The 17,361-nt window shown below is 37.2% G+C and overlaps 2 protein-coding genes across 3 annotated transcripts in view; both read right to left on the reverse strand.

Moving 5' to 3' along the window:
• The window catches only part of SLCO1C1 (solute carrier organic anion transporter family member 1C1), a 111,946-nt gene extending 107,262 nt beyond the window's left edge, over positions 1–4,684 (reverse strand). Inside the window, exon 1 of the mRNA XM_037845240.1 lies at positions 1,028–4,684. The gene's annotated coding sequence lies outside the window, so the exon portion shown is untranslated. The remainder of the gene's footprint in view (positions 1–1,027) is intronic.
• Positions 4,685–4,776: 92 nt separating this feature from the next.
• Positions 4,777–17,361, reverse strand: part of PDE3A (phosphodiesterase 3A) — a 343,776-nt gene continuing 331,191 nt past the window's right edge. The window contains exons 15-16 of one of the 2 annotated variants that reach the window (XM_037845708.1): positions 13,777–14,029; positions 4,777–6,478 (exon numbers count right to left, since the gene is read on the reverse strand). In XM_037845708.1, coding sequence (XP_037701636.1) covers positions 6,237–6,478; positions 13,777–14,029 — 495 coding nt within the window. In that variant the 3' untranslated portion in view covers positions 4,777–6,236. The remainder of the gene's footprint in view (positions 6,479–13,776; positions 14,030–17,361) is intronic. The other variant, XM_037845709.1, reaches the window with a different exon arrangement.

A 17,361-nucleotide genomic window follows, 5' to 3' on the forward strand; every position in this document is an offset into this window, starting at 1 on the left:
TGAAAGGGATCCTTTAAGTCACTTTACTCCAGGGTAACTAACAACTAAATTAGTTTGCATAAAGATGGAGGGGTGTCCTGGGTTGGTCCTTCAAGTTTTATGCAGTGTTCACTCCCAATCCACATTAATGCTTTTGGGTTTCACAATGAAACTTGGTGAACTAGAACTTGAAGGCAAAGGCATTCTTGCTCACTATGGCAGGGGAGAATTTTCCCAGTGCTAATTTTGAGAGAATTTAAATTGAAGAGGACCATATTTTTCTCCTTATGAGTTCGACTTTGTTTTGTTTGTTAAAAAAAACAAAAGACAGAAGGAAAGCAAGCAAGCAAGAAAGAAATGAATTCCCTGCTGTAGTTTCTGTTTCATTTGTAATAGGTACTTTCAATGACACTGAAAACTTGGATAAAGCATTAGAGGTTTAATACATACTTTTGTGTTACTTTTTTTACTTATGAATTTTAAATTATAGCCTGCTGTTTCATCATGGTTGGTCAATGAATGTGGTGAATGTGGTTTATTGACTGGTCAGTGCTTCATCTGTAAACATCAAGATTAATAAGATTTAATTTTTCTTAGTAGTGAAGATAAGTATTTGGGTTTTTAATTGTGTAAGAATTTAGTAAAAGAAAATGTACCCTAATAGACCATTTTTTTTAATGACAACCTTAACCATGATAAATTGCTGGATAATACATTCCTTTTTCTTGGCATAACTCAGAACTCAGGTATCTTTAATACTTAAAGTTAAATGACTGGGACTAAATTTATTTTTATCTATCTCATGTATTTATTGTAACCTTCATAAAACATCCCCCAAGACATGAAGGACATTAGAAAAAACTTAAATATTCTTCTTCCCAGTTTTCTGTTACTTAATACTAGTTTTTTTTTATTATTTCAAAATATTTACCATCTCAATACCATGGAATGCCATTTTGTGGGTTTCATTTTAATTGAAAAATAAACATTTTAAAACAACATGGGTTTAAGAGAAGAAATCATATTCAAATATTCTCAAACTACTTACATATGATGATTTAATAGTCCTCTCTTTGAAGAAATTTTTATTTGATTGAATTATTTGTATGATGAAGGCTTGGCTTTCTTCTCTGTTCCATATCTCCTCGGGGAAGCAGTAATCCATGAGAACCAATGCCTGTCAGGGGATGAGCTTTGAAAGCATGATGTGGAGAAGAATTAGCCATCTTTCCACAAGAAATTTGGCTTCTTTTTGGAACTTAAGCATATTTCAAAAGAAAATTTCATTTTTCATGTATACACAATTCCATATTCTTTCTGGTCTCACCTGAACTTAAATAACTTGTAAAGGATCTATATTTTTGAATCAGTAGATTCAGACTGAGCTCCACCAAGTAAATAATGCCTTACTCTTCTTCAGTTTTGTATCTTAAAACATATTTAGCAACTATTATTTGTTTGTCACCATTGTTAACCCACTGTTTGAGTGATTTTATAACGTGATCATAAAGATCATTTCAGGTAAGGGAGAAGCAACATTATTTTAGCACATGAAATGTGTTCAGGTATAGTATAAACTGCCTAACATCTATGGTACATAATACAGACTGAAAAACATATTTTTGTTCTTCTCTGGCCATGGTTCATCAGTGTGTAACAAATACTTACGCAAACCCCCATTTAATTTCTTTAATTCATAATTTGTAATTTAACCAATCATCTCATTGCTTGTAGTTTAATCCATACCAATTGAATTCCTAACAAGAATGTGAATATTTTATAGAGGAACAGTTACGACTGGAAAATTTCCTTCTGATTTGAAATTCTAAGGATAGTTTAATTTTAAAATATTACTCACCTAAAATGGCTAATTGGTGTCCTAATCTTAATGTTGAATTTGGTTGAAGAAAAAATGGCTGATGACATTAGCAAATTAATTCATGGGGAAATCATGGGAGAAATTCAAGGCCTAAAATGGTCATAACATGTCTTGCTGCTTGTTAAAAGAGAAGGTTACATGAAAGAAACTCACTTTAGTTTCAAGTACAGAGAGATCTAGCTCTCTATCATCTGAAGTTGGGCTATCTGCATATGAAATTTTATTGATTTTTTCCCCACACACATTAGCTGAGAATCTCTAGAATAAGGAGAATCTTGACTTACCCTAGACTATCAAAGTTCATGGAAGTCAGTTTTACTGAAACCTTTCACTAGTTTGAAAATACAGTCTGTTTCTAAAATAGCATAAAAATCAGGAAAGGCATTAAATGGGAATCAGGTTAGATTAAGACCCTCATTGTGGCTTTCATTATTATTTTTTAGATATATTGTAAATGTTGAGGACAATGGAGATCCCCATACTGACTTAAAAGCACCAAAAATACCTCCCAAAGTGAGTTTTTGATTAGTTACCTCATCATTAGTTTATCCCCAAAACCGGTCACTTTTGTAAAGTAGTCATTTCAAACTTTATTTACAATGATAATTTGCATAATTTTATTAATTAGAAAATAATTTATATTTTTCCATCATTTAAACACAGAATAGGTCTGAGTCTCATGCCTTTTGCACAGCTTCTACCTTCAAAGAAAGTTTTCTGGGAAAGAGAGTTAAGGGACAAGGGAAATCTCAAATCAACAGTGTATATGCATCTATTCTAATATGACCATTTTGCACGACATACAACTCCTTTTCTTTAGTTTTACTGTGACTGCAATTTTAGAATTTGTTTCGAAATTCAATCAAATGAGAATGGACAGAATTGGATATTCTGTTTGTAGAAAAGTGGATAGTTTCTGAAACATAACACAAGGGAATTCCTTCACTGTGAGATGAAGACTGACATAGATGTATTCCTCTAGAGAACTACTGTCTTCATCATCTACTGAGAACAAAACCAGGTCTTAAATAAATGGCATCAATGAAAAAAGATTTTATAAATTAAGAAAAAAAAGAGCAAAAGTGGTATTTTCACCAAGGAGACAATATTCTAATGGTTTTGGCTTAGATAGATAACTGGAAAGGGATTCTATGACATCAATGACCTTCAGAATATACCAGGTCTTTTACCTAACTGTGTTTCCCTACATGGATTAGAATTGCCTTCATTTGAAAGACCAGAGTTTTCCCGGGAGCACCTATGAACAGGCTCATCTAAAAATGTAGTAAATTGCAGCAAATACACTGGCACCATAGAGAGTAAGCTCTGGAATTGGAAGTGAACAGTAATATTGCTGTCACCAAGGAAGAGGTGAACATTGCCAGAAGAAAGCAACTTTTTATGTCCATAGGCATTCTTTGGGATGAAAGTCACACACATGATGAATCTCCATCCCTTTCTTTCATTGGCATTTAGCTATAATATACTAGCTATTTATTTTTGGAGAAAAATTATCGATATGCCTAGACTGATGAGCACAATTCTGGAAGGAAGAGGATCTACTTTCTTTGGCTACTATTATTCCTATGATTTTGATGTACCTTAAGACAAAATTAAACAACCAGACAAAAACCAGGCAGTTTGCTATGACTTCCACTGGGGCAGTTGGGCTGCCTCCAGCTAGAGGTCATGAAGCTTTGAGGAAACTGCTAACATAAGGTTGAAAACTCATGGTTGAAAACTCATAACTGTTCAGTATACTGTTTTCTCTTGCATCCAACTTGTTCCAAACCTAGAGAATTTTCCTTGGCTTTTATTTATTTTAGAAATGTAGGGCATTTTGAGAAGGAGATTAATTCTGTTAAGTAATTAGATGCAAGGGGTATGTAAGTATATGTGCTTGGTTTTTAAATTATTATTACTTGCAAGGGAAGGAGAATAGTTAAATTCATTGGGGAAATCTATTTGACTCACAGTAATTTTTTGCAAACAAAGTAAAACACAGGCATAACTAAGAAAGTAAAAAAACAACCTCATAAGTCCTAAGTAATGAAGACCTGGTATTTACTCAGAAAAATACTGCAATGTATTCTAATTATTTAGGTAGAAGTCTGTATCTGATTCTTTTTGCATGTTCCACACTTATTGGAAAATTTGCCATGAAACCATACTTATTTTTGATTTGTATTATATTTTCCTTACTTGAAAAATACCATGGATTACTGTAAAACTATTCTTTGGAAGGGAAAAACACAATATCTATTTATGAAAAGCAAAGGCATTTTTAATGTAAACACTCCTTTCCATGACTTTAGAGGAAATAAAAAATAGAAATCACAATCAAGATTTACTTAGAAGCTAAGATTGCTTTTATGATAATCAGGTTCATATAAAGTACTGCAGCAAAAGTTATAACCAAAAAGTGTTGGGAAGAGATGGATGCTAATTATAAAAATTCTGTATTGGATAAGAAATTCTTTCAACTGGGAGACACAGACCCCAAATTCTTTCAGATAGCAAAGGTTACTAGTGAAAAAACATTCTTTGCAGCATCCTCATTTAACTGGCATAAAATTACTATATCAGATTATCATTTAAATTAGACTAGGTGGATAAGTGGCTGCCCATAGACCTCCAGGCAATTGAGTTATCACTGGGCTTGGAGATGGCTACAATGTATAAAAATGGTGATTAAAATATAACTTTATAAAAATGTTTCCTTTCCCCTTTTATTTAAAAAAAAAAGTTTACTATCTACAGGAACCAAAAAAAAAATCTTTATATTTACAACAAGATAACTATTCATGACAAATATAATAATATGAAATAAAATATTGAAAGTGAATATCAACTTTTTAAATAGAAGTTTGGCTCACAGCATAAACAAGTGTAGATAAACAAATAAACAAAAAAAAAAACAAAAAAAAACAAAAAAAAAACAAAAAAAAGACTTTCAATGAAAGGCCAGATCCCCAAACAACAATCCTCTATAATCTTCCCTGCCTAAAGAAGCACGACCACGGGTCAGAATGCTACCCCGTCCCACAGCATGTGGAATACCACAGGTGTAGTCAGTGGGACCTTTACCATCCCCCCAAAGCCAACATCCAATGGAATCAGGCTTTTACTAGGTCAACACCACCAGAACACTAGGTTGAAATTTTCTCCATCATCTCTAGCTAAATACCCCATAGTGGGTTTCTGTTTGCTTTTCTTCCTTTTTCTACCACACATTTTGCAGCAAATTAAGAAGACAGGAGATCACTGTTAAGTGTAATTTCTCAGGCCTTCTCTAGCAACCTTTTAGAATTCTAAGATGATTAAAGGACTCAGCCGCAGATCCTCCTTAGGCAGTTATGTATAAAGAACACCATCCCTTTATATGGTGATTTGATTTTGGTGAGTGACGCAGGTACTCAAAGACACAGCTCTTGTACATTCATTAAGCGAGTAGATGGGAAAACGCCTCGATCCTCCAAGTTTCAGGCTGGTCATAGATCGCCCCCAAGTGGTGCACAGCAGTAGTACCAGTCACGTGGGCCTCGCATCCAGCTGGTGAATGCACTTGTCTGCAAAGGGTCCTTTATTGCAGCTAAGTGGAGGAGGGCATTTGGAATGGCCGCCTCTCAAAGGCACCCCCAAATGAACTTCTTTCTGTTTGTTCACATGTACTGAGTCATTTGCTACAGCTACTCTACGAACTACTAAAACTACAAAAATCTCCCTTTTACACACACATACACACAAGCACCCTTTCAATCCCTGTTTACACACACACACACACACACAAACACACACACACAATGTTGGCAGGATGAATCAGAATTCAAATAATGCTCTTGAATTTTTATCCCACAATATTAAGAGCAAAAGCTACTTACTTGGTAACCTACATTTGCTGCACCTTTTCCTTGCTAAACTGCACCATTTCCTTTGTGATTTGTTTTATGTTTTCCATTATACGTAATTATATCACAGTGACTGATATATATCTTAATACGAATGTTACTAAATTGTGGAGCCAGTAAGCCTGGCTTTCAGTGTGTATATGTATATACATATGTGTGTGTGTGTGAATATGTTTTATATGTATCTATGTGTGAGCTTATATACACACACACATACATTTTTCCTCCTCCTCCTCAAAAAAAAATCCCTCAAAGCTGGTGTTGCAGTGTGAAAGCTTCTTCAAGCAAGAGTTTTTAACAATGTACCTCACTGTAAAAATAAACACATATAATATGAAGAATCCCAAAATGCAATAGCCATTTGCCCATCTTCTTGTATTTCTACAGTGTTGTGTCTAGGGGTTGTGCTGACTTGAAAAGTGTCTGTGACAAGTCAATTTGTTTGGAAGCACAGCTCATTCCATCCACTGTCACTGGTTTGGCTCTGGACTTGGCATCTCCTCTCCTCTTGGCTTCCCTTTCTCTTCGTCTTCTTCCCTGATGGCCTGGATCTGTTCTGAGGGGTGCTGCTGCGGAGACTGGTCCAGGGATTTCTTTTCCACTCCCACCAACCGCTGTTCATCTTCAATGACCTTCTTCCACATTTTGTGGTTCTGCAAGAGGTGCTGAGTTATTTGGCAGTAGATTTTCCTCCTTTTGAAAGTTTTCTTTCCTGGGAAAACACCAAATTACACTACTTATTTATGTGCTGAGCACATAACAGTTACCTCTTTTCAGACAATTAATAGGTATTAAGTACCAAATGGATACATATATTTATCACCTGATTCATATTTCCTGAGAATGTAGTTTTCAAGAGTGGGGAAACAAGAGGAAGATAGTGAGAACCCGTACTTTATCATCAAGATCTAATTGTGAACAGTTATCTAATATTCAGTAAAATGCCTAATACAGTGTTCTGGTATCTTCGTATTACTCCTACTCCATTCAGACTACCAAGACTTCACCTAGTCTACTGGAATAACTGATCATTATATCTTCCATTACTCTGCCAACCAATTCAACTCAGAAGTCTACAAGACTGATTTTCTTTAAAGACAGTGTTGATCTCACTTTTCTGATTTAGGTGGACCACAACATTAATTTCATACTCCAAGGTTCCCCACAAGCTGCTACAAACACCATCTGTAGTCTTTGCCTTTCTGCAGCCTACCCTCTATCTACACTTAAGTGCTGTTTTCTGTATATACACCGAACTCTTCTACTTTCAAGCTGGTATTGTCTCTCCTTCTGAAATTCTCTTCCCAATCACTGAAATTTCAAGACCTTGTCATATTTTACTTACTTCCTCTTCTCAGAAATCATCTCTCTCTAAACGCTCATGTTACACCACATATAACACCTAAGAGTTGGTGTCATCTCCATTTTTGAATCATTATCATCTCTTTCTTCTGGTAACTGCACATCCCAAATCATTTGGGGTGGGGTGGGGTGGGGTGGTGGGTGGGTGGAGAATTCTATGTATTAAGTGATTCTAGAAAAGATCGTCAGTCATGAAACTCTACCTCCCCACCCATCTCCCAACAACACAAGCTGTGTCACAATGACTGGCTGATGGGTAGATATGTGACCCAAGTCAGGACAATCACACTCCTTCCCTGGGATTTTTCCCAATGACATAAAGTGCGAGTGTAGGGGATTGGAGACCTTTTCTCCTCTAGTTGTGTGTCTGGGGTGATACGGACTTAGAGATGGTTGTAGTGCCAGTCTCATGAAGAAAGCAACGTTAGAGGAACAAGCTGTCAGGAAGGTGAAGGAGAGACAAGAGCAGGGTTCTCTAAGCCCACAAGCAAGCAAACTCACTGCCCTCCCCGCTACGTAGGAAATGACTCCCAGGGGTATAAATCTCCCTGGCAACACGGACATGACTCCTGGGGGATGAGCCTGGACCTGGCATCATGGGATTGAGAAAGTCTTCTTGACTGAAAGTGGGAAGTGAAATGAAACAAAATAAAGTCTCAGTGACTGAAAGATTTCAAATGGAGTTGAGAAGTCACTCTGGAGGGCATTCTTATGCGCTAGATATCCCTTTTTAGGTTTTAGTGTATTGGAATAGCTAGAAGGAAATGCCTGAAACTGTCGACCTGCAACTCAGTAGCCTTGACTCTTAAAGACGACTGTATATTATCTTACATGGTGTGACTGTGTGATTGCGACAACCTTGTGGCTCACACTCTCTTTATCTAAGTGTATGGACAGGTGCGTAGAAAAATGGGGACAAAAATTAAATGAAAAATATGGGGGGATGGTGGGGATAGGATGTTTTAGGTGTCCTTTTTTACTTTTATTTTTATTCATGTTTTTATTTTTTTGGAGGAAGATGTTCAAAAATAGATTGTGGTGATGAATGCACAACTATATGATGGTACTGTGAATAGTAGATTGTACACTGTGGATGACTGGTATGTGAATAAATCTCAATAAAACTGAATTAAAAAAAAAAAAGCAGGAGCAAGTGAGCACTGATACTAACCAACATTACGTTTACAGGAACCAGTAACTTTCCCTTTTTGTTCACTCATTTGATTGGAGTCTTGCTACATGTAACAAAACAATGTTCTAAATATTGTACCTATTTCAAGGAACCTATTTTGTTCTTATACATGCTAGGCATTAGCTCCTCTACTAGACCACAAGTTCCTTGAGGGAGCCTTGTACAGACCTTATACATGACAAGGTTAAGCAAATATGTACTTAATAAATGGATATATTACATTTTCTTATCACAAAATCATTTCAAGTTTTCAATATGGAAGTATTAAAGATTATTTTTACATAATTGTATGCCTTTATTCAGGAAGTATAATAAAGTTAATTTCAACAGAAGAAACATACTTTTTAAAAAGAACACTATATGAGTTTACGTCATAATTCATTATTTAGGCTTCCAATTCCTTATATATTTCCTAAATACCCAATGTATACCAAGTGCTGTGCTACATTCTGGTGACTGACATGATAGACAAGACAGATATAATGCTTGCCAACATGAAGCTTCTACTCTAGATGGAAGACAGAGCGAATAAGTAGGCATAATTATACTGAACAATGAAAACTCTTTGAAAGGAGGCAAAAAGCATGGGTAACAACCCAACTGGGAGGATATTGCATGAAGATAGTGGCTGGGACTAGGGTGGAGGTGGTGGAAAAGAAGATAGGTAGATAAATTGATATATTTATGAGGTAGAATCAACAGAATCTGGTGACTGATTGGATATAAGGAATAGGGGAGATGGAGGAACCAAAGATTAACACCGAACTTCCTGGCTTGATTAGTTGGGTAGATGGCAGTAAGATGTTGTTCATGAGGAACAAACATGAAGGCTGTGAATATGGGTATGTTGAACTTGAAATGTCTGGGAGACATTCAGTTGGAGAGACAGAGAAGGTCTTGAGCTTAGAAGAGAGGTCTGTTCTTTTCTAAGCTTCCAGAATATAATATAGCTCTCAGCATCCTCCTCTGAATGACCATTTTAGACTTAGGTCGAGAATTTATAATGTAGGCTAAGATCTTCCCATTAGACTATAAAATTCCCTAAGGACAGAAGCTTTTCCCTTTCGTGTGCATATTCAACAAAATCCCCAGACTCTCACAGCAGCAGCTTACTAGATGAATAATTCTCTAATTTCTGTTCCACAGCTCCATGTAAATGATGAAGTACTGATAAATGGTAAAAATGAAAATGATATGAAGAAGTGGCCTACAGGAAATTCTGATCTAGTTGAGACTATGTTAAAGAGTTAACAGTACAAGTTATCAGAATGATCAGATGGGATGTTTGGGTGTATTCAACCAACTAGTCATGGCTTATAAAGCAGACTCTGGGAGGAAGAGAAAAAATTGACAATAGGGAAAAAAAATGCTAAGTGCTATGGAACATGCCAAAGGAACTAGATCTCTCAGAGGTACCTGCCAATATATTTGTGGAAGTGCTAGTGATTCTTTCAACAGTTTTATTATAATATACCACAGAAGCTTCTTGTAGTTTAAAGGCCAATAAGATCAATTTTTAAAACACAGTAAATTACTTTTGAACCGTTCAGGCACACAATAAAGATTATTAAATTGAATCAATGCTGCCATGGAGGGTGGGCCATGGACACAAGCAGAATCAGAAAAAAAATTCTTTATTGTAATCATTATTTTATTCATCACATGGATCCATCAATCAAACATAATTACCGCCCACTAACTGAGAAGCACTTTTCTGGAATCTATGGAAACAAAGATCAATTATGCTCAGAGCTTGACTTAAAGGCACTTATAGTCCATATGAGAGAAAGCGAACACGACAAAATCTGAAACACATGTATTGTTTTATGACAGCCCTACACATCAAAACATGTCAACACAAAAGACTCCATCTGTGGGGGAATAAAGTTTTTTTCAAAGAGCTGAGCTGGGACATAAATGATGAGTATTAACTACACTGGATGCAGAGAGGACCAGAAGCATTCCGATAGAGAGGGGCATGTGCTAACACACAGGCATGGCTCCTTATACCAATTTCTTCACTTTAAGGCGTTCTTTCAATTCAAGTCAATAAAATACATTAACACACTGGATTTTTTTAAAAGAAAATTATAAAAATACTCTTCTACCAAAGTCATCTACTCGTCTATTCTACTTCATTTTTGTTGCATTTTAGTAAAAATCAGCTTCTGTTGAAGAGAACTTTTGAAATATTAAACCTTTTAACCTAGTCCTTTGAATTGAAAGGGTTACAGATGATCACTGGCTGAAGGACAGGCTTGAATCACATTTATAGATAACATTCTAAGCTCAAGGTGATTATTCCATCTGAAAGTTATACATCTCTGGAGAAGTACACTCATAGGGATGAAGCTAACAAAAGCTCAATTTTTCTCTTTTTCCTTTCAAGGCAGACCCCTTGAGAGCAGCTGTTCTCTTATTAATGCTGTTAAATGTTAGCAATAAATCTCTCTGGAATTACAATGAATAAAGTGACGTAGAAGAAAGTTTGTACTAAATAAATTTGCGTAGATTAGAGTCTGCAGGTGGTTGAAAACATGTCTGCATTTGGAGCCAAACTGTTCAGCACTGGAATCTTTTGAAATGAGAACAAAGAGTCTTTCATTGCTCCAAGTCTAAATGCAGCTTAGTACTTCATTAGAAACCTCTAAGTTCGCTGTAGGAATCTTTCATATTTAATTATGAGGTGGGGAAAAAAGCCTTCTTTCCCTAGGATACCATATTGAAACATTTTATCCTGCATTTCCTGAAAGATCTCCAAGTTTTACAAACCTCAGAAGTTATCAGTGTGTCTTCACTTTTTTTCTCAAATCTAAGTATCAGACTAAATCTTGGGTAACTATCTTGGGCAACAGGACTTCTGTAATTAAAATTACTAAATGCCAAAAGAAATGAAGTTAAAAATTAGGAAAACTGGGTTCCCTTTCTGGCTCTGCAGGTTTGGAGATGTGATTTAACTTTCTGAGCCTCGGTTTAGTCTTTTGTCAAGTGAGGCAGTTAAAGTGAATGATCACTGATTCTTTCAGTTCTAAGACTCCTTTACTCTGCATGGCCAATTTTTAGTAAATATTAACATTACCTGGCATTTATCATTTTCTTGGCTGTAAAGGAATACTCCAAAGATATTTTTTTCAAAAGCTATGGTATCAATTCATTGTTGATGGGATGTTTTAAGTTTTAATGCAAGGTGGCCAGTTGGCTTTTTGAAGCCATTAGTGAACAGAATCCATAGACTTCTCATTCCTGCTTTCGTCAACTAGATAAGAACAGGAAGGTCAGGAGAGTAACACATCAGAATCTGGAAGTCAGTGGGGCAACATAACCCTACCAGAAAAGAAAGGAACAGAATACATGGCTGTAGCATTTGCTGCGAAAACACACTGAGAAGTTAAGGCTGTTAAATAGCCTTGCCTGGCCTTCAGTTCCTGATGCCTGGATTGAGTGTCTGTGTTTTTAACGTGTTTAAGTTCATATAGCAATCTGTTAGGGTCCATGGGAACGAAACTTTTTTCAGAGGCTAAGCCTCAATACTTTTCAATACCATTCAGTGGAGAACTATTTTGTCTTTAGTTGGGGAGCAAGCTACCTGGTTCTCTGAAATGAAAACAAAGTAAAAAGAGGGAACTAACTCAGGCTTATTAACTGAACAATTGAATGAACAACCCATGAATCCCAAGTCTTGGCTCCTAGCTCTGAATCCTAGGAACAGCACTAAATTTCTAATGGAAGTCTTTTTATAAGCATCTGAGAAATAAAATATAATTACTTTGACAGTGGGATATTGTAGGAAAACAACTTTTGATTTTTTTCTTCAATCTATATGTCGAGAAGAAATGAAGCAAAAATCTTACCTAAAGCCAAATTTGCAAAAGCCCATCAAATATGTCTACATTTGTACTTATAATCCTCTTTCTCTAGGATTATAAGTACAACAGGGTACTTAGATGAGGGCAAAATGGGTTAATACAAAGTGAGAGAATCTTTTTGCCTTGACAAAATGAACCAAGTCATGCATTTTCCTGGCTCTAACAAGACATAAGAACAAAATGATTTAAATGTCTTTCATTGGTAATATTTTTCACAAGGGCTGTGAAAAATATTAAGATTGTACTTTTTTCATCTGTAATGGAAGATAGAAATCACAAACTAAGTTCTCGGGAACAATATTTGTGCAATATCACTGGAAAGGTCATGAGTTTTATGATGTTACTCACCACTTTTTTCATGGCAGGAGAATGAGGATAGTATACTTAAAAGCATGATGAAAACTAATATATGTTTATAGCCAAATAACAACTAGGTTGAAACAATTAGATTGGTTATATGATGTACACCAAACCAGTTGCCAGATGTGATCACATCTCATTGTTTCTACTGCCCTGGTCCAAAGACACAGTCACCTCTCAACTGGATAATTTTAATAGCCTTCTAACTGATCCCACTTATACCTTTGCTCCCACCCAACCCTGAGAATATTCTCATACAGCAGCTGAAGCAATCCAGTTAAAATGTAAGTTGTCAACCAACGCTTCTGCTCAAAACCTCGAATGGCTTTTCATCTTAGAGTAAAAGCCAAAGTCCTTACAGTGACCTACAGAACCCTACGTTACAAACCCTACATCACAAACCCTACATCATCCGGTTTCCCACTGCCGCTCCCCAATGCCACGCCAGCTTTCCCAGCCACCTCCCACCTCAGGGCCTTTGCACATTGTGCTTCCCCTCTCCTTGGAATACTCTTTCCCAAGACATCCCATGGTTCACTCCATCACTTCTTATAGGTCTTTATATATAGATATCTTATTGAGATCTTCCTTGGATCTCTTATCTAAAATTTCAATCTTTCTCTGCAATATTTCATATCCCCCAACCCTTTCATAAAAAGTTCTATCATTTATCAGTACCTAATATACTATAGATGTAATTATTTGCCTTGTTCAGTGTCTGTTGACCCCACTAGAACATAAGCCTATGAGGGCAAGGATCTTTTTTCTACCCATTTTTTTTTTTTTTCCACAGCTCTATCTTCAGCACCTGGAAGAAAGCATGGCATGTAGTAGGTACTCAATAAATATGTGTTGAATGAATGAATGAATATTACCTCTTATCACTTCATGTGACCTTCTCTTAACCAAGCCAATAAAAGCCCATAGTTAATCTGTATGGTAATTAAAATTCCTTTAATCTCTAAATCATTAATACATTCTAAAGAACAGGCTTCAACTATTCAATTTCTTTTTACTTTGTGCTAAAGAACATATCCTTGTATGAGATACATAGTATTACTATCGATTTTTATTATTGTGATACTGGAGAATGGGGCTATCCATAAGCAAATCTAGCATGTAACATTTGGACTCAAAATATGTAATTAGCAAGAAGCATAACATTCATCTGAACCTAATTAAGAAAACAATCCTAGGAAAGACACTTTAGAAGTAGGTTTTATAACTTACTTGGAGATTCATTATTTTCACAGGTTTCCTCTTCAGTTGGTGGTGCTTCTTCCTCTTCTTCTAGGTCATCGGTATCTCCTGACTCATCACTCTCCTCCACCCATTTCCCTGGCATTAGCCCTGCTGAGTCATAGGAGTTGCACAGAGGACCCACGATGTGAGAGATGAAGGATTCCTGAAGGTTGGCCAACTGAGGAGCAGAACGGTCCATGAAAGGGCTTATTGGTAGCCCAAGGCTGGCCTCTTCATCACCCTAGAAATAGGAATTATTGTGACTCTTTACTAGAAAGTTAAATGGACAAAGAGGGTTTAAAACACAAGTCAATCTTCACCTAGTATCGAAAATCTGTATGAACCCAGACATTCATGTGCCAAACTCTCTCTTTACTTGACTACCAAGGGGTTCCACCCAAATCACTAAGATTACTGTAGAAATGCTTTGTTGCCATTTACCACTTTTGAGACCTTGAGGTTTTGCCTTTTAATTAAGGAAAAATATAAGAAATGGTTCTTGGCAAGATGGCGGCATAGAGAGGAGTGGAAGCTAAGTAGTCCCCCTGGAACAACTACAAAAAAACCAGAAACAACTAGCAAATAATCCAGAATAACTGCGGGGGGACAAATGAGACCATCCACTCATCATACACCAACCTGAATTGGGAGGAATGCCCGAGAACACAGCATAAAATCTGTAAGTAAAACCTGCGGATCCAAGTTGTGAGACCCCCTCCCCCATAGTCCGAGCTGCAAAGCCTCGTGGTGCCAGAGAGAAGCTCTCTCCCAGGAAGCGAATATAGCTCAGCTGAGCTCCAAATGGGGTTTTAAGAAGCGAGTGTGAACTGCTCACTACAGGTACGCATCCCCAGAAAACAGACAGAGGCTTTGGGTGATGACTGACCTTGGTGAGCTGGAGGGTCGCCTTGGACTGGGTCTGAAGGGGACTATCTGTTTCTTTTTTGGCTCAGTGGAGAAAGCTCCAGTCATATTCAGTTTCCAGGGCTGTGACTCAGACAAGGGTGGAGACAGCACAAGCAGAGAGCAAGACCATTGAAATGCTAATGACCTCCACCTGGGGGGTCTGTCTTCTCTAGGAGGAAAGGGGTGGGGCCCTTTCCATTCAGAACCAGACCCCAGAGCCTGGGGGAACACGGCCATACCTCCTCACTCCAGTCAAGAATTATAGGCTAACAGGCATCACCTGCTGGGCAGAAAAGCACAGTGACCTGAGGCATCACAGGGTGGAGCAATTTTCTAAGACACACCCACAGGGAAAACAGATACTGAATATTTCTTCCCTCTGGGACCTGAGCCTGTTCTGGTCTGGGAAAACCTGATTTGGATAACCAAGGAAACCATGCCTAGACAACAGAAAATTACAACCTACACTAAGAAAAAAAAAGTTATGGTCCAGTCAGAGGAACAAACGTACACTTCAACTGAGATACAGGAATTTAAACTAATGCTAAATCAAATCAAAAAGTTTAGAGAAGATATTGCAAAAGAGATAGAGGCTGTAAAGGAAACACTGGGCATACATACGGCAGAAATCAAAAGTTCAAAAAAAACAACTAGTAGAATCTATGGAAATGAAAGGCACAACACAAGAGATGAAAGACACAATGGAAACATACAACAGCAGATCTCAAGAGGCAGAAGAAGACACTCAGGAGCTGGAGAACAAAACACCTGAAAGCCTACACGCAAAGGAGCAGATGGAGAAAAGAATGAAAAAATATGAGCAACGTCTCCGGGAACTCAAGGATGAAACAAAGTGCAATAATGTACGTATCATTGGTGTCCCAGAAGGAGAAGAGAAGGGAAAGGGGGCAGAAGCAATAATAGAGGAAATAATTAATGAAAATTTCCCATCTCTTATGAAAGACATAAAATTACAGATCCAAGAAGCGCAGCGTACTCCAAACAGAAGAGATATGAAGAGGCCTACGCCAAGACACTTAATCAGATTATCAAATGTCAAAGACAAAGAGAGAATCCTGAAAGCAGCCAGAGAAAAGCGATCCATTACATACAAAGGAAGCTTAATAAGACTATGTGCGGATCTCTCAGCAGAAACCATGGAGGCAAGAAGGAAGTGGGGTGATATATTTAAGATACTGAAAGAGAAAAACCGCCAACCAAGAATACTATATCCAGCAAAGCTGTCCTTCAAATATGAGGGAGAGCTCAAAATATTTTCCGGCAAACAGACAATGAGAGACTTTGTGAACAAGACACCTGTCCTACAGGAAATACTAAAGGGAGCACTACAGGGTGATAGAAGACAGGAGTGTGTGGTTTGGAACACAATTTTGGGAGATGGTAGCACAACAATGTAAGTACACTGAACAAAGGTAACTATGAATACGGTTGAGAGAGGAAGGTGGGGAGCATATGAGACACCACAAGAAAGGAGGAAAGATAAAGACTGGGACTGTGTAACTTGGTGAAATCTAGAGTATTCAACAATTGTGATAAAATGTACAAATACGTTCTTTTACGAGGGAGAACAAACTAATGTCAACCTTGCTAGGTGTTAAAAATGGGGAGGCATTGGGGGAGGGATGCAATCAGCATAAACTAGAGACTGTAACTAATAGAATCATTGTATTATGCTTCCTTTAATGTAACAAAGGTATATACCAAGGTAAATGCAGATAAGAGGGGGGGATAGGGGAGGCATGTTAGACACTTGACATTGATGGTATTGTCTGATTCTTTATTCTACTTTAAGGTTATTTTTCCTTTTGCTGCTTCCCAGCTGTCATTTTTTTTCCTCTTTCTTTTGCCTCTCTACCTTCTTTGACTCTCCCTCCTGCCTTGTGGAAGAAATGTAGATGCCCTTATATAGATAGTGGTGAAGGTGGTGAACATATAAATGTATGACCATGCAGAGAACCATCGATTATTTACTTGGAATGGAATGTATGGTGAGTGAACAAAACCATATAAAAAAAAATGCGTTGATGACAAAACCCCGAGGGCAATATACTGAGTGAAATAAGCCAGGTACATAAGGACAATTATTGCAGGTTCTCACTGATAGGAATTAATTATAATATGTAAACTCATAGACATGAAATATAAGGTACCAAGACATAGGACGAGGCTTAAGAATGGGGAGTGGTTGCTTAGTATGAGCAGAATGTTCAATCAGGATGAACTTAAATGTTTGGAAATGAACAGGGGTGTTGGTAGCAAGATGTGAGAATAACTAAGAGCGCCGAATGGTGTGTGAATGAGGTAGAAAGGGGAAGCTCAGGGTCATATATGTCACCAGAAGGAAAGTTGGAGGTCAAAAGATGGGAATGTATAAAACTGACTCCTATGGTGGGCAATGTCCATGATCAACTGTACAAATACTAGAAATTGCCTCCATGAACCAGAACAAATGTATGACAATACAATTAGAAGTTAATAATAGAGGGGCATTATAGGGAAGAACTATATACCTATTGCAAACTATATACTACAGTTAGTAGTATTTCAATATTTTTTCATAAACAGTAACAAATGTACTATATCAATACTACGAGTCAACAATTGAGGGGGGTTGGTTAGGGATGGGGAGGATTAGAGTTTCTTTTT

Source organism: Choloepus didactylus, chromosome 8 (genome assembly GCF_015220235.1).
Source record: "Choloepus didactylus isolate mChoDid1 chromosome 8, mChoDid1.pri, whole genome shotgun sequence".
Classification (NCBI taxonomy): domain Eukaryota; kingdom Metazoa; phylum Chordata; class Mammalia; order Pilosa; family Megalonychidae; genus Choloepus; species Choloepus didactylus.